Source organism: Cnephaeus nilssonii, assembly GCF_951640355.1.
Source record: "Cnephaeus nilssonii genome assembly, chromosome: 10".
Classification (NCBI taxonomy): domain Eukaryota; kingdom Metazoa; phylum Chordata; class Mammalia; order Chiroptera; family Vespertilionidae; genus Cnephaeus; species Cnephaeus nilssonii.
The window spans coordinates 15,298,990-15,316,969 of NC_137081.1; the positions used below are offsets into that span (position 1 = coordinate 15,298,990).

The 17,980-nt window shown below is 40.5% G+C and overlaps 1 protein-coding gene across 5 annotated transcripts in view; it reads left to right on the plus strand.

The window, feature by feature from the left end:
• The window catches only part of UNC80 (unc-80 homolog, NALCN channel complex subunit), a gene marked incomplete at both ends in the record, with an annotated part of 167,667 nt that overhangs the window by 22,557 nt on the left and 127,130 nt on the right, over nucleotides 1-17,980 (plus strand). For 4 of the 5 annotated variants that reach the window (XM_079781819.1, XM_079781822.1, XM_079781820.1 and 1 more), the window contains 7 exons: nucleotides 2,779-3,040; nucleotides 4,842-4,976; nucleotides 6,520-6,736; nucleotides 7,394-7,534; nucleotides 8,794-9,062; nucleotides 10,132-10,497; nucleotides 15,232-15,378. In XM_079781819.1, coding sequence (XP_079637945.1) covers nucleotides 2,779-3,040; nucleotides 4,842-4,976; nucleotides 6,520-6,736; nucleotides 7,394-7,534; nucleotides 8,794-9,062; nucleotides 10,132-10,497; nucleotides 15,232-15,378 — 1,537 coding nt within the window. The remainder of the gene's footprint in view (nucleotides 1-2,778; nucleotides 3,041-4,841; nucleotides 4,977-6,519; nucleotides 6,737-7,393; nucleotides 7,535-8,793; nucleotides 9,063-10,131; nucleotides 10,498-15,231; nucleotides 15,379-17,980) is intronic. The other variant, XM_079781823.1, reaches the window with a different exon arrangement.

Sequence of the window (17,980 nt, forward strand, 5' to 3'; positions counted from 1 at the left end):
TAGCTCCCTAGAAAAGGGATGAACTCCGGCATAACATGTATGCTGATTGTGAAATAGGAATTTTTAGGGGTGAAATAGGCAGGTTTAGGAAATTTTAAAAATTAAGGGTCCAAGGAAAAAAAAACACAGGGCTACAGAGCAGAGGCTACATTTCCATAAGACAAGGGAACTGGGAGAAGGTACATTTCCTTAACACAAGGGAGCCAGGGCAGTTGCATTTCCATAAGACAAGGGAGAGGGAACAGCTAGTTTCCATAAAAAGGTCTACCAGGTATATTTACAAAATAAAGAAGGAGGAAGAAAGCCCAGAGGGAATGGGAGAACAATGAGGGAGGAGGGCCTCACATGTCCCACGTGATATTTGACCTTTGAGCTCTGGAGTTGCTATAGTGACCAAACCAAAGGGAATATTGACCAATCAGAGGGGATATCAGGACACAGGAGCTGCAGCCTTTATAAACTGGGAAAAGAACTTGGTGGGACTCTTTCCCCCTCCCCACATGGCAGTCTGTGCTGTGAGATTCTTTCCCCTTCCCCACGTGGGAGGCTGTACTTGTTCTTCAGTAAGTGTCCACCTTTGCTATACCATCTTCCGTCTGTGGATTCATTCTTTGACTCCGATGGACAAAGAATCCAGGGAACTATCCTGCTCAGGGGAACACGGTGTGTTCCAGTGCAAAAATCCCGTATCAAATGTAGAAAATTTCTCTTCTTCATGTGACTGTCAACTCAGTTACATAAATAGTATGGTAGCACATTATGTGATTGAATTAACGTATTTAGTTTGACTTATCAACTGAAATATTCAAGCATATTGATTAGATGACAAGATGTCACTGACATTCAAAACCACTGTGTACAGAGGCAATTGTTCCTCAGCAGGCCATACAATGGTGCTGAGAGTAGAAATAGTGAAGTGCAACATGTGCTTTGATCAGGAAGTAGAGAGGCTATGAAAATGATTCACAGGGCACCTGACCTGGGTTTGTATATTTAAACTTTTTACTGCAACCCACAGTAAAAAAAATACATTTTATTCATGTTAGGCAAAATGATTCTGGATATTAAAGTGACAGAGCCGTCTTAGGAAGCAAACCAGTTCACCCTGGGAGAGATGGGCCCCTATCACCTGAAGGGAATATTCTTTTTTTTTTTTTTCTGCTAACCATTTGCTTTTTTCTTTTACTCTTTATTGTTGAAAGTATTACATAGGTCCTCCCCCCACCCCTTTTTTTAAAAAAATTTTTTTATTGATTTCAAAGGGGAGAGAGAAATAGAAACATCAGTAATGAGAGAGAATCATTGATTGGCTGCCTCCTGCACTCCCTCTACTGGGGATCAAGCCCACAACCCAGGCATGTGCCCTGACCAGGAATCGAACCATGACCTCCTGGTTCATAGGTCGACACTCAACTACTGAACCACACCAGCTGGGCTGAAGGAAATATTCTGACATGGATAAGTGGGCCCCTTGATTTGTTTACTGCTTTGGATTATATAGCTTTAACAATCACGTGACACTTGGCTGATGCAATTCTGGAGGTGCCAGCCTCTTTTTTCCATTTCTAGGCTAAAAATGAAATTTGTCCCAAGGACTTAGGAGTCATGACAAAGATGTGAAGTGAAACAAAAGTTGCACCAACCAGATAAATCTTTACTTAATTTGTTGTGTCTGATGGTTTTTATTCTAGTTAACTTTTTAATAGCAGTCACATCCTTTTGAATTAATCTCTTGAACCAGTAATAAATTATAACCTTCAATTTAAAAAATATGGGTTTGGGAAGTTTAGGAAAATTTCTCTGAATCTAAGTGGCTGTGTTTTTGCTTAAGCTCTTCATGTGTGGGTAGCACCATTTGCTAGTTGATAGCACTTTCGTATTATCTAATTTAGGAAGAAATTATACTTGGCAGTTAAGTTTAGATTTAAGATTACATATTTAATCCCAGAAGTTCTAAATTTATAATTTATTGTCTGTAATTTTCTCCAGACCATGTGTTCCTCAAGGCAAGGAAGTTAAATTTACTTACCTTCATATCCCCTAAGATGATGTATTATGCTGAGTAATTGTAAAAACTATTTTGTAGTCCAATTAAAGTAATGACTAAGTAATGGATATGTCATGTGTTTAAATTGAATAATAGAACTCCAGAACCTTGAAATCTCAAGATTTTAAAAATTAGTTTTGCTATCTTACATAAATTGAGTTTTCAAAATGTTTTTATTTTCCTCATAGTGTAACTTTTGTGGGGTTTTTTTGTACTTTGCAGTTTCCATGTGTTTTTATATCACATTATCAAAATTGAAATTAAAATAGCCAAATTAAGTACACATTCCCATTTCTATTAAGCTAAAAGTCAAACCTGATAGCTCAGTTTAATAAGAGAGACATCATGATCTGAGTCTCATCTGTGTCTATAGATTCTCCTCATTGTCTACCACCCACATTACTCAATAGCTATATCAATTACCTGTGATTTCCATTCATGATATTTTAAAAACTCCATACCTGTGTAGGCATTGTTCCCTCTGACTGAAGTGCCATCCACCCTCCTGCCCAATCCTCAACTTTGCCTGGATAATTTCTACCTCTCTCCATGTCTCTACTTCCTGGCAGTGTCTAGCAAAAGTAAAATGAGACTTGTCTGGAGGATATTAGAGTAACCAGTAAAGATAAGTGAATGAGTAAATGAACAAATGAGGAAAGCAGAGCTAAAAGCCATGTGCCACCCCTTGAAATGTATGACTAACAATGTAATAATCTTTCTGCCATGAACAGGGTCTCTCTTGTGATACCTCCATGCCAAAGATCCCGCTATGCCACCTACTTTGATGTTGCTGTTCTTCGCTGCCTACTCCAGCCCCACTGGTCTGAGGAAGGCACTCAGTGGTCTCTGATGTATTATCTACAAAGGCTGAGACACATGTTGGAAGAGAAGCCAGAGAAGCAACCAGAGCCAGATATTCCCCTCCTGCCCAGACCCAGGAGCAGCTCAATGGTGGCAGCAGCCCCCTCACTGGTGAACACCCACAAAACCCAAGTAAGAGAGACTTGGTTCATTGTCATTGGAATCAATAACTGTGGTTATAACAGTTTCTCTTTTTCTTCTGTGTATCTAGCTCCTACTTATTCCCGCGCTGAATATGTGGCTGGTGGGTTACTGTGATGATGCTAACCTTTCTCGTCCATCTTTTACTGTTGGAACCCTTGGCTGCTCTTTAGCATCTAATTTCCCATTCAAAGAAGTGCTGTCTGAATGCCTTTTTCCCACACTAATCTAGAGTAAGCCTCTGTTGATCCAAAATAATGGAAAATTGGGTCTTAGATAATCAAAGCACTACTTAATAGAGAGTTCACACATATAATATGTTGATTACAAATATCATAAAATGCGTGATGCTAGAGTTTTACTTAAGATTTAACCTCTTTTCCACATTTCAAAAGTATCTAGTGCCTCAGCATCATCATTAGGAATATTGTTTTTTGATATATAGTCTTGCTATTTATTACAGACTAGAGGCCCGGTGCACAGATTCATGCATGGGTCCCTCGGCCTGGCCTGTGGGGATCGGGTGGAAATCAGCTCTCCAACATCCCCCAAGGGGTCCTGGATTGCGAGAGGGTGGTTCTCAGGTGATGCACTCCAGAATTAGGCTCCCTCCTCTCTGGTTCCGGGTGCATCACCCGAGAACCTCAGCTGCCAAGTCACCACAGTTCGGCAGCTCCTGCATTGAGCATCTGCCCCCTGGTGGTCAGTGCACGTCATAGCTACTGGTCGGAAAGTCGAACAGTCAGACAGTTGCATATATATATATATATATATATACATATATATATATATATATGATTGGAGTAATAAACTGAATGTATTGATGGGATGACATCCCCTGAAAATCACTTTTTGATAAATTATATCAGCTTGAACACTTATTCTGCCCCTCTTTCTCATCCACATCATGTATTGAATACATAAAGAAAAATGTGATTAGCTGTGTGTTCCAGTTATTTGGGTTATTTAAATGTGAATTGGCTGTGTCTGAAAAACATCTGCATATTCTGAAAATAAGCATGAGCAATACAATATCAGGAAGAAAAGGAAATAGATTCTGTTTTAATAGTAGCTGATTATGCACAAAGTAAATATCTCTTTTGGTGAATCATTGAATAGAAAGCCACTTTTTAATAAGAAGAGAAAAAGATGCCTATCCCATCCCTATTTTCTTAGCTTCCCTGAATCTGGAGCCTCATAGTCTCACTGTTGAAAATTAAGTTAAACAGAAGTTAAAATTAATATGAAATATATCTCCTCAGTAGCAGGATTTGGATTCTGAAAATCTGGATACAAGTTAAATATTTCATAGATATCCACACAGTAGACATATTTTACTAAACATATATCTCAGTAAGAAAGTATCCTATATAATAAAACCCTAATATGCAAATCAACCAGCAGTGGACTGACCGGTTGCTATGATGCACACCGATCACTAGGGGGCAGACGCTCAATGCAGGAGCTTCCCCCTGGTGGTCAGTATGCTCCCACACAGGGAGCACCACTCAGCCAGATGCCAGGCTTATGGCTGGTAAGCGCAGCAATGGTGGTGGGAGCCGCTCCCACCTCTGCTGCAGGCAGGCGGTAAGGAGCAAGGGTTCCCGGACTGCGAGAGCCCTGGACTTCAAGAGCCCTAGACTGCGAGAGGGTGCAGGCCAGGCTGAGGGACCCTCACCCCCCCCACCCTGCCCCTGCCACCCCAGTGCAAGATTTTCTTGCACCGGGCCTCTACTTTAGATATAAAGCCCTAAGTCATTAGTCATTAAGTCTACCTTTGTTATCTATTAAGGATCTCACCATGAAGTGTAATGAAGAGGAAAAATCTCTCAGTCCCGAGGCCTTTTCCAAGGTGTCCTTGACCAATCTGCGTAGGTCTGCAGTCCCAGATCTTTCTTCTGACCTTGGCATGAACATTTTTAAGAAGGTGAGTGGAGCCACTTACCCTTTTGATATTTTGGTAATTAAAAAAATCATTAGGGCACGAGGTGCTTTTTTTTTTTTTTTTTAATATATTTTATTGATTTTTTACAGAGAGGAAGGGAGAGGGATAGAGAGTTAGAAACATCGATGAGAGAGAAACATTGATCAGCTGCCTCCTGCACAACCCCTACTGCGGATGTGCCCGCAACCAAGGTACATGCCCTTGACCGGAATCGAACCTGGGACCCTTCAGTCCGCAGGCCGACGCTCTATCCACTGAGCCAAACCGGTTTTGGCACGAGGTGCTTTTGATCATGCTGCTGTATGGGTGGGGTGGGAAAGGACCCCGGGGAACGAAAGTCATCTCCCAGTTTAATCAGTTAACTGCCATGCGTCCAAAACGGAAACCATCCCCACATGCCACGATATTTTGAATTTAATTTAAAAAATCATCTGACTCTGGAGTTGAATAAAGGATGTCATCTTCTTCTTGTGAGGTGCTTGGTTCGATTACTTCTTCATCTGATGCCATTCATGGGGATTGAATTTTATTTGCACAATATAATATATTACAACGATAAATTCAATAATAAAGTAATGATAATTTTCAATTTTATAGAAATATCAAAAGCAAGTGCAAAATAAAAATAAAGTCATGAAAAGCCTCAAAAACACTAAATTTTGTTGATGCTCCAAAGATGAAATCTGTAAAAAAAATAATGAAGAATGCACACCATGTTTACCATTTTAGGCATGAAATTCATGATAACACAAACAAATCTCAAGTGTGGCAGTGTTTTATTTCTCTCGCGTGTCTGAGTGGCAGCCCTATATATCGATATTGGAATTTCTTCCATACGCGCTGGAATATTTACGAATTTAAGTTACCATAATTTTCTTTGTTTTAATATATATTTTATTGATTTTTTACAGAGAGGAAGGGAGAGGGATAGAGAGTTAGAAACATCAATGAGCCCACAACCAAGGTACATGCCCTTGACCGGAATCGAACCTGGGACCCTTCAGTCCTCAGGCCAATGCTCTATCCACAGAGCCAAACCGGTTAGGGTTAAGTTACCATAATTTTCTTTCCAAACCCAGAGATGTCACTAACAAGTCTAATTTTAAAATTGGGCGACCAGAGTTGATAAGCGAGGTTTGCGGCTCTGGATGCGCCTGGCGTGTGGGGAAGGTCCGCCGCTTGCGTCTATAGACGCTGGTGGCCTACAAAGGGTTGACACTGGCTTGCAGCGTGACCTCTGTGTGCCCGCTGATGTGGCTGGTCCAGGGACCGCACTTTGAGAAAAACTCCTCTAACCAACCCATCAAAAACCCCAGGGAACAGGCTACCTCTTGCTCATTCCTTTCACTCTTTAAACACCTGTGAAAAGCTCTCCCATCTCTACCCCGTGATATTCAGTGACTCTCTGCGTCTCCTCTTCCTGCAACATTCACTACATTTTACTGCAGGTCAGGGAACCTTTTGGGGAGCAAACTCTCAGCTCTCCTTTGCCCTGTGCCTAACCCTTCACCTCTCACCCTCGTAGTTCAAGAGTCGCAAAGAAGACCGGGAGAGGAAAGGCTCCATCCCGTTGCACCACACGGGGAAGCGGAGGCCGCGGAGAATGGGGGTTCCCTTCCTGCTTCACGAGGACCACCTGGATGTGTCCCCCACCCGCAGCACCTTCTCCTTCGGAAGCTTCTCTGCGCTTGGAGAAGACAGGCGAGGCATCGAGAAAGGCGGCTGGCAGACCACCATTCTAGGTGACCGCAGGGACCTCCCGAAGTAAGGCAGAGCTTGAGGAACCCATTTGGGAATCTGGATCTAGGTCTCCGGGCAAATCTGGATCTTCCTTGAACAGATTAAGTCAAGACATGTGGGCCCAAATGTGAGTACCCTGTCCAAAAGAACGCTGTGTCTTCACAGCCAAAGAAATGCAGAGAAGTGAATTAATTATCCAAGAATCTTCTATAGACAGGTAATGGCCCCATTTCTTAAATATTGTAGACACGTAAACATGGCCTTGGAGGGTCCCGTGCATTAGTTTTCCTTCTGAATCCCAAGACAGACTGTTATTTAATGTGACTGCTAAGAAGGAAGGAGTAAAGAGAAGAAACATTTTTCTTTCTGGCCGGCATATTAAGAAAGCCAGCTTCAAGTTAAGAGCTGACAGCCAGCTGGGGCCCGGCAGGTGGTGTCTGACATTTGGCTTAGACGGGGGCTGACCTTATCACAGGCAGCTTCGTCAGTCATCTTGACTGTGACGGTTCCCAAGGCAAGTTCAAATCCTGCTATTTGACTGTGCCTTACGTGCTTTCTAATACCCCCTCACGCTCACTGCTGTCCTTTCAAAAGACACAATCTCGGCAGAGTGTCTTGCAGTTTTGAAAACCCTCTTGTGATATCCTTGTCCATCTCAGGGAAATTTACCCGGCGGGGCAGTTCTGACGCAGCCACGGAGATGGAGAGCTTGAGCGCCAAGCACTCCCACTCCCATCACACCCTGGTGAGTGACCTGCCGGACCACTCCAACAGCCACGGAGAAAACACCTGCAAGGAAGGTGGGTCGGAGGCTGCGCCCGCAGGCGGGAGTTCAGGTTCCTTTTCCTGTTTCCTGTTTTTACTCCATGTTTCCATTTCATTGTGATCTGGCTCCTTGTGCTTTCTGAAAATGTGCATTCATGTATAATGTTGCTTGGTAATTTACTTGTGAGCCATTCTCAAAATGTCCTTAGTGGCAGGGGCTATTGGGCAGCACACTAGGAACCCCATATGTCTCAGAAGGAAAGCAAGGGCAAGCCCTTCATCTTTGTTTTCAACGATCATGGACCCACAGGGCTAGATGAGACTTAGAGGACAGTTAGACACAGGACTTCATTCCCCTCTATGATGTCCCTCTGAAGGGTTTGGCACCTGCAGCAGGAGGGAAGCCACTGCCTTCCGAAGTCACCAGTTCCTTTTCCAGACAGCTTCCACTTCAGATAAATGCATTATGTGCTTTTATATGAGCAAACGTGTCTCTGGGTGAAATTCAAGACGGGTTCTTATTCTGTGCTCTCAACCTACGAAGCATAAATTAATCCCTCTTTTCTCTAGATTGTACTTCAAGTATTTGATGATATCTATTTTTTTTAATATATTTTTATTGACTTCAGAGAGGAAGGGGGAGGTAGAGAGAGATAGAATTATCAATGATGAGAGAGAATCATTGATTGGCTGCCACTTGCACACCCCCTACTGGGGATTGAGCCTGCAACCTGGTCATGTGCCCTTGACGGGAACAGAACCCGGGATCCTTCAGTCTGCAGGCCGACACTCTATCCACTGAACCAAACCAGCTAGGGCTGATGACATCTATTAGTGACCATCAGAGATTTATGTCCCATTTCTCTAAAGAAAAGGAGAAAAATAATCCTTGTTTGTTGTTGCTCAAATATACTAGATAAAACCAAATATTTAAACAGGTACAAAGTAGGGAAATACTCCAAGTAAACTAGATTAACTATAGTAATAGGGTCTGTCATCTAATAGTGGGTAAAATCCACCTTCTAGGCAAAAGTTAAATCCTAGCCTGGGTTTTGAGAAAGCTAGCTGAAATTCACATTTTTTTATAACCTTCATTATTTATCAGATATTCATGACATAGCCTTAGCACCTGCAGCATTCTGTGGGAGTTGAGAATAACTCTTTGACTCTCAGTGAAACATCTGTAAAAGCTACAGCTGTGATTGTGGTCATATTTCAGATAATCGTATAAGTGTCTAATGTGATGTCCCAGATTAATATGGAGAAAACTAAGACATTGCTTTCCTTTGATTAGTGAGATCCCAGATCTCCACCATCACAGTTGCAACCTTCAATACCACGCTGGCGTCATTCAACGTAGGCTACGCAGACTTTTTCAATGAGCACATGAGGAAGCTCTGCAACCAGGTGCCTATCCCAGAGATGCCGCACGAACCCCTGGCCTGTGCGAACCTGCCGCGGAGCCTCACGGACTCCTGCATAAACTACAGCTACTTGGAGGACACAGAACATATTGATGGGACCAATAACTTCGTTCACAAAAATGGCATGCTTGATCTTTCTGTAAGGAGCAAGGGTTTTTCTTACTGAAGCCTGAAAGATATTGATTCTTTGGTTCGGTTTTTACTATGTTGTGTAAAGTGGGCATATGGATTCTTAGAAATGTTGAACTTTCAAGTGAAAAAAGAAATTCATATAAAAAATTTCACAAATGTGTTAACCCTCCTAGATGCACCTTCCCCCTTTTTTTTCAAAAATTACTTTACATTTGACCTCATCTCAGAATATTTCTAACCCAAAAACATTAGTGAATCCTGAATACACATCTATAAATAGGCATAAATGTGAGTGTGTTTGCTAAGTCCTTTTTTCCAGAAGGAGAGTCAGAAATTCTCAGTTTATTTTCTTTTCTTATAAAAGCAACATGACTATAAACCTCCTGTGTAGCCGGGGAAAATGAACAGAAGCCCAATAAAATATTTAAACCTGCATTCTCAAGGATGCCTGTCTTGATTATAGTTATTAGCACAATGGAAGGGTTGTTATATTTTACAATTATATTTCACAAAATTTTTTATTTCATGTTAGGGAACTGGATCAGCAAACAAGACATTCAAATAAAAAACACATAATTTAAAAATGAAAACATTTTGTATTTAAAATTGAAATGTAAATAATGATACAATTGTGAATGTGCAAATGTTCCTCTATTATATGCATAAGGAAGTCATTTTTTCTTTATCCATTATTGGTGGAGAGTGAAAGGCAGAGAATTAAAATACTTTGATTTAAAAAGCAATTGAACAAGTTTCCTTTTGGACAAATGCTCTCCCATTAATTCATTATACTTCACTATCCCCATTAACTGTCTATATCATGGCAAGTTTGGGAATACTTAAGTGAGGTAATACACATATGCATTTTTAATTCATTGAGTGTTTTGTACTCTATGTTAAGCACACAAGCAAGGCCCCAAACCAACTTAGAAATATCTGAAAATTATCTGAATTATTTATACTCAAATGAATAGAACATCCTAAAAGAAGCTGATTAAACGGAATAACTGAATCTATATAGGAAGAGATAACCCAAGTAATTTAATCAGCCTCTGTTTGTTTTTGTCTTTCCCCAGGTGGTTCTGAAGGCTGTTTATCTTGTCCTTAACCACGACATCAGTTCTCGAATCTGTGATGTGGCACTAAACATTGTTGAATGCTTGCTTCAGCTTGGTGTGGTGCCCTGTATAGAGAAGAACAGGAAGAAGAGTGAAAACAAAGAAAATGAGACTGTGGAGAAAAGACCAAGTGAGGGAACTTTCCAGTTCAAAGGAGTATCTGGAAGTTCCTGTGGATTTGGGGGCCCTTCCGTTAGTGGAGCTGGAGATGGCGGAGGAGAAGAAGGAGGAAGTGGAGATGGAGGAGGTGGAGGAGGTGATGGAGGAGGAGGTGGAGGAGGTGGAGGTGGCCCTTATGAGAAGAAGGATAAGAACCAAGATAAGGTATGACCCAACTACCTTCTGTGTCCTAAGGAACTTTCTAGTGTGTGTTTCTCAGCAACTTGTTGACTCAGAACAACAACTAGTACCTAGAGCAAGAGACTGTTAAATCTATAAATCTCTTCATTAGGTCTTCAGCAGACATCAGTGGAAAGAGATAAAGTTGTATTCTAAATTCAACAACCATTGCCATCCAAGCAATGTTAGACCTAATTTCCTGGTCATGTTATTTCGGCAAAAGAACATATCAATACACTATCTGGCCATAAATGTCAGTCTGCCACCAAGGATAGCCTCTTTCTCAAGACTCTCAGGGTCTGACCTAATTAAGCGTAGTTCTGGTCTCCTCAGGCTACCATAATATCATAGATCAGGTGGCTTAAGCAACAGGAATTTATTTTTCACAGTTCTGGAGACTGGGAAGTCCAAGATCAAGGTGCAAGCAAGGTGTTTCATTCTGAGGCCTTTTCTCTTGGTTTGTAGATGACCACCCTCTTGCTGTGTGCTCACATGTCCTATATTTAATGCATCTGCATTAAAAATAATTTTTTCTCCATCTCTTTCCTGTCCCACTGGGTGTATATTTAATGTGCATTTGTCATCTGTGTTTCTTCATCTATTATTTATTTACTCCTATCTTCCCAATATTCTTGAACTGGGATCCAAATATTCCTTTCCTAATATTCTTGGATTCCTGAACTTTTTCTTCAGGATTTTCTTCTCCGAATATATATATATATATATATATATATATATATATATATATATATATATGATTTTCCAATTCTAATAGTATGTTCTGGTACTTAAGGTTTTCATCTTTTTAGCCCCTCTTACATCACTGATGACTATCCAAGAATCCTCAGAGTTTACTTTAGGTAAAAATTACCTAAAGAATGGTATAGTTCACAGGGTATTTTATCTTGTACCCTGAAACCTAAGAGATCATTCAGCCAGCAGTTATGTAAGAATTAACAACCAAATACAATCTGTAAGGACCAAATTTATAAACACAGCAAACAGTGAGATTCTTATTAAGTTCCATTTTTTAACCTATCAATTTAGTCTGGTCACTAAAAGAGATAATAGATGGTGGTGTGTCCATTACAATATTCAAGGGGGAAAAAGAAAGAAAAAAAAGTTAAAAAAGACAAAATTTTCAGAAGCTTTTATCAGTAAAATGTAGATATTTCAACTAAATTGATGAGGGTTTTGCTATATATCCTAAGGATCTCTGAGGTTCATTAATAGTATTATGTTTTTGTTTTTAGTTTTAATTTTTACCCAATTAGTATTTTCATCTAATTTCTTATTTTTTATTTTTTTAAAAAACCCTCACCTGAGGATATTTCCCACTGATTTTTTAGAAAGAGTGGAAGAGAGAGGGAAAGACAGAGATAAATATCAGTGTGAGAGAAACTCATCAATTGGTTGCCTCCTGCACGAACCCTGACCAGGGCCTGGACTGGGGAGGAACCTGAAACCCAGGTCCATGCCCTTGACCGGAATCAAACCCAAGACCCTTCAGTCTGCAGGCCTATGTGCTATGCACTGAGCCAAACCAGCTAGGTCTAATTTTTTATTGAAGACCTGCAGGTCTCTGTCCTATTTAAAATCTAGATATTATACCAGATATTTGATAACATAAGTGCTATTTTAATTAGTATGGAAATTTTTAAAGTCAGAATAAGTGGTCTCAAAAAAACAGACACCAAGATATACGTGGTTTTTTTTTTTATGTGATATACGTGTTTTGTACTTAGTTCTGCAAAATAGTATTCTTTATAAGTACAAAGAATTTATAAAATAAAATATGACTGTAGGTCAAGTGCATTGGTCTTGTGCGTCATACAGGTTTGTTCTTTCCCAAACCCATCTGTTATTTTCAATGACATCAGAGGGTTTATCTAATTTTTCAAACTGGTAAATACCAGCAACAAGGGGAATTTATTATATTCAGAAAGGAAGATCTAATTTCTATCTCTCTGCTTGTCACTGACTCATATTGAGAGCTTGAAATGTTATTTAATATCTGTCCTGATCTTTGCCTGTAGCTGGATCCATCTTTCTGAATGTCACCTGTGAGAGAAACCTAAATCCCAAGGAAATATGAAAGTCGAAACAAATACAAACTTAAATAGATATTTACAAAGAGCTCTTGGAGCTAGGGTTTTATTTTAAAGGAACATATAGTAATTCCAAAATGTGTCTTAACCAATCTTCTAAATCTGTCTTTACCCAAGGTGACCTTTTCTGAGGCACCAGCTGTGCAGTGTGTGTACTACATAAAGGCTCTTAGCTAAAGGGGTCTGTCAATAAGGACTGAAATCCAGTCCAAGCTTTGCTCACTGAGCTGTTCACCCAAAGCCTTCATCCACTAAGGGGGCTCACTTTTCCCTGATGCATCCACCCAGAGGAGAGTCTTCTAATTTGCACCAAGTTGCCCCAAAGGATAGCAGTACTCTAGAAATAGCAATTAACATTTGTTTTTGCTATTATTCTGTGCCTTACACGTTTTGACTCATTTAATTCTCACAACTTTATGAGAGAGGTATTGTTATGATTCCCAGGTTGTAGGGTACAAAGTAGTTACATAGATGGCCCAAGGTTATGGAGCTAAGATTTGAATCCAAACTGAAACATTTCTGAATTTGTATATATAAATATAAGAATGAACGAATGAACAGATAGATGTCTACTGGTAAGTTTGAGTGTTCCATTTGCAACCATCTAAGCTGCAGAGTTCTCAGTAAACAGACTCAGACATGGAGGTATGTCTGTAGGAGGTTTCCTGAGGTGTCTTCTCAGAATCAGTATCTGTGAGATGTAAAAGAAGCAGGATGGGGCAGAGAGAGAAGTTATTACACATGAAGCTTTGGAGCTGGGATGGCTCCTCAAAGTAGACCCCAGGTGAAGTAAGGGATCCCACCTTTATATTCCCCACCCTCTTTATTTCCTTGACTATCCATTGAAAGCAGATTGCTTCTAGGAAGAGAGCATAACCTTGGGTGAATCTTCTCTCTTTAGCTAGGGGCAGTGCCTAGAGAGGAGTTCAGCTCAGCGAATGAATGCTTCAGTCCTAAAAGGGGCATCTCTGGCATTTCTGGGGTCCAGCCCCATACACTACATCAGCCTATAGATTAGAAAAGTAGGACCAACTACATAACATCAGGGGAGGAGAAAGTCTACCACATTATGGCACATGATGCTAGGTAACCTTCTATCCCTTTCATACCCTACACATCTGAGTATGTGTATGGCCCCAAAGTTTATGTATACACCTGATTGTATGACTATGGAAGAGCCCATCACTTGCCTATTAATTTATTCTGCACAGTCAACCAATGAAGTAGGAATGGAAGCTATTAGGATCTTCAATTCACAGGACAGAAAACTAAAGCACACAGAGATGAGTTAAGCATGATATGCAGTTAAGAAACAGGAGATGGAATCTCAGGTTCATGGTGTCTGCGCTGACAACAGACTGTAGCCAGACGTCAGGAAGACTGAAGCCTCCCGAAGGTAATCGCACTCACTCCCACACTGGAGTCTGTGTCATTCCTTAGCAACGGCATCCTTATGCTTCTATGGAAATATTTCAAGGAAATTCATTTTCCTGGAAGCTGTGTTTTCCATTGACAAGAAGGATTAAATGGGGTAAAAGAAAGGATGATAGTTCTCAAAATTCATGCAGGAAGGCTTCCTCTTTAGCTTCAAAGGACAAATCAAGCATTTACAAATTTCTTTATAGTCTCACTTTCCTTATGCATGGGTAACAATGTGGTGAAAGTATAAAATTAGAAAATTTTTTTAAAATCTCAGAAATTGTCATGTGATTTCTATGTTTCAGTCTTTGATCAGTGTCAGAAATTTAGCAATAATACTTGCTTGGTGGTACAATCAGGCAATAATTCTTGCCTGCTGATGAGGGTAGCTTCTGGGAAAATCTATTTGCCTTTATCACTGATAGTCCACACTGCCTCTCTCTAGCAGTTTTCCTAATAGTCTGTCAAGGATACAAAAGCATATCTTTGAATAAATAAGTCTCCAGCTGGCCAGTGTGGCTCAGTGATTGAGCTTAGACCCATGATCCATGAGGTCATAGTTCAATTCCCTGTCAGGGCATATGCCTGGGTTTCAGGCTTGATCCCCAGTAGGGGACATGCAGGAGGCAGCTGATAAATGATCCTCTCTCATCATTGATATTTCTATCTCTCCATCTCCCTTCCTCACTCTGAAATCAATAAAAATATATTTTTAAAAAAGAAGTCTCTCCCTAACCAGTTTGGCTCAGTGGATAGAGTGTCGGCCTGCAGACTGAAGGGTCCCAGGTTCGATTCTGGTCAAGGGCATGTACCTTGGTTGTGGGCACATCCCCAGTGCGGGGGGTGTGGGAGGCAGCTGATCGATGTTTCTCTCTCATCAATGTTTCTGACTCTCTATCCCTCGCCCTTCCTCTCTGTAAAAAATCAATACAATATATTTTTTTAAAAAGAAGTCTCCATTCATATCCTTTAGGGTATGCAAAAATGCATAGATATTTTTCTTTTAAATCAATCATGATCTAGGTTTTAGAAAAATTAGCTTGCTTGCTGAGCCCTTGACCATGTTATTTTGCAAAGTGCTCACTATAAAACAAATTAACTTGGCTTAATCATAAAATAAAATCTTGGTAGCAAAAGGACCTTAGTGACTAAGTAAACATATTTCTCTTTCTTTCTTGTCCGTGGGTACTAGGATGAAATTATACCTGTAAGCAACCATAGGCTTGCTCTAACCATGCTCATCAAAATAGTGAAGTCTTTGGGATGCGCCTATGGTTGTGGAGAAGGACACCGAGGGCTCTCTGGAGATCGTCTGAGACACCAGGTATTCCGAGAGAATGTAAGAGAATTAAAGTAGATTCCATTTCTTCTCCCTCATGCCTCCCTCCAACATGGGAATGAGTCCTTTGACAATGAGGGTCAGTGTTCCCTGAAAAACATTGTATTTCATAGGGGTAATTAATGCTCTCTTGGGGTGGGAAGATTCCCACAAGATACCTCAAGACATCTAAAACCCAGGCCCAGGAAAGTTTAATTGGGAAAACAGTTCTGCCTCCTGTCTAGGGCAGCCCAACTCCTTGTTGGTGCAAGAGTACATAATTGGAATGTGTGCACTCTAGTTTGGAAGAACTTTGCAATGATGAATACATTTAGCAAGCTTCCAATGGTCTGTAACAAATGGCATTTTAATCACACCTGCCTGGGTACTATTTTTATTTAAGAAAAGGAGTCAAAGTTTAGGACTAAATTTGTCGTTCTTACATGGATATGGAAAATGGCCCTTATTGGGACAAAAGAGGACTGTAAAAGTAGCCAGTCATGTTCTGGCTACTTTGTTTGAGAATGAACCTTGACTTCTGTTGGAGATCATGTCCCTTTGAACTGTGTGAAACTTGAAACTCTGCACTTGGGCTTGCACAGCATGATTCTGTAATGGAACATGGTCTCATACCAGCTCATTTGCATTTGCTTCGGCTGATTGTTAACTTTCCCCTTCACACTTGAGTGACAACCCATCTCCATAGCAAGTCTGAGCTGGGACTGTTGCCTCAAATGTATATTTGAATTGAAATCCTAAGAAAATATTTGCCTAAAATAAGAGTTTGATATGCATTTGAGTCTAGGAAACCACTTGGCATACCTTGCAGAGTTTTAGGATCATGTCAAAATCTAATGCCAGCCCTTTTTAACTTGGTATTAGGTTTTGTTGTGAAATGTTCACACAGTATTAGCATGCTGTGTTTCTTTTGTAATTCATCATCTACCTATCTATCCATGTATATATCATTTCGTTTATATTCTATTATGTTGTTTATATTAGTTTATTATATGTATATGGAGGTTATACTTCTAAATTATAAAACTTGAAAACTTTGACCAAGATCTAGAGTTTGAGGTCAAAACTAAATCAAAGTAATAAGAAGGCAATAAAAAGCTGACGTCACCCCTATCTTTGCACCTGGGTGTATGATTTTTAATTCTATCACAGTATGAATGAATGCCCTCAAGGCAGAAACCTCATCACTCCTCATCCAGAAGACCAGTTCTATAAAATGAAACACTAAAATCTGACGTGTGATACTTTAGTTGGAGGTTTAAACTGCCTCTGATACCAGAACCTGTCTTTTTAGACATGGAGAAAGTAGAGCTAGTTGAATCGGAAGCCACTTGAGAGGCTGCTGTTAACTTCGTCTCCTCTCCAAGGCTTTCCTCTCCAAGAGTACTGTTTCCTGCCAGGATGTCCAGACAGTTTTCTACCTGCCTTCTCAGCTTTGCTGACTTACATGGTGACTCCTCCCTTATCTTGCAGCCCAGTTTAATAGTCATTCTGGGGATTATATGTGCTTATCTATGCTCAGTGAACTCATTGATCATTCTTCAAGAGATAAAAATTTGAGAAAATTTCCTTGGGAATTTCTAATTCAGGAAGGTAGGCGTTTCCAGATTTCGAATGCATTGCATTTTCAGAGGGTACTTAACGTTTAAAATGTTAAGGATATTTCTTACCTCTACCAGATCAAGTCCTCTAGACTTTCATTTTATTTTTTAATATATATTTTTTATTGATTTCAGAGAGAGGAAGATAGAAACATCAATGATGAAAGAGAATCATTGATCGGTTGCCTCCCCTACTGGGGGTTTAGCCTATAACCCAGGCATGTGCCCTGACCAGGAATCGAACATCTTGATTCCTTGGTCAACACTCAACCACTGAGCCAGGCCAAATGGTGATATAACTGAAATTTTCTCCTGTGATATTTCAGTAGAGGAGGGCAGTGCCAGTGAATTCTGTCTGTGGCTTTCTGCAGCTAATGACTGTGAGTTTATTGTTCTGATGGTGGGGATTATCCCCATTCCCTTTCTAATTGGAAAAATTATTTGCTGAATCATAAGATATATAATTTTGAGGAGCTGGGCCTAGCCAGCGGTCACTTATTTTTTCATCTCCATGAAGCCAACTTTTATTTTAATACGAAACGTTCACATTTAAAGGCAGACACATGAGTAAACAAACCAGACTTGCCTTTATTTTAAGCCTCTTTCATGTTTCAAGGATATTTCTCTTCTGACCACATAAGAGGACACTGGATACACACCTCCTGCAACCCTCCCACCCGCCTTCATTTATCTACTTAAGTTCAAAGTAGCTGAGCATGGGAGTGGCGTGCTTCTTCCCATTGCACATAGCCAGCAAATCTTCTAACCCTAGCTTCCCAATCCTGTCACCTACCTAAATTTCACACTTAGAGCTTTCTTCAATGAGACCTTAAATTCTTGATCTTGGTGGAAATACTGAACCCCCTCTGGCACCAGCATTAGACCTTAGCTTTGGGCTTACCTGGTGCAGCCCTTCTCAAAGCAAACGCCCTTGGACTGCTCAGCCTGTCTCTGCCCACTTCCTACTCGGACATGAGGGGCTGGCAAGCTGGCCAGCACCAGGC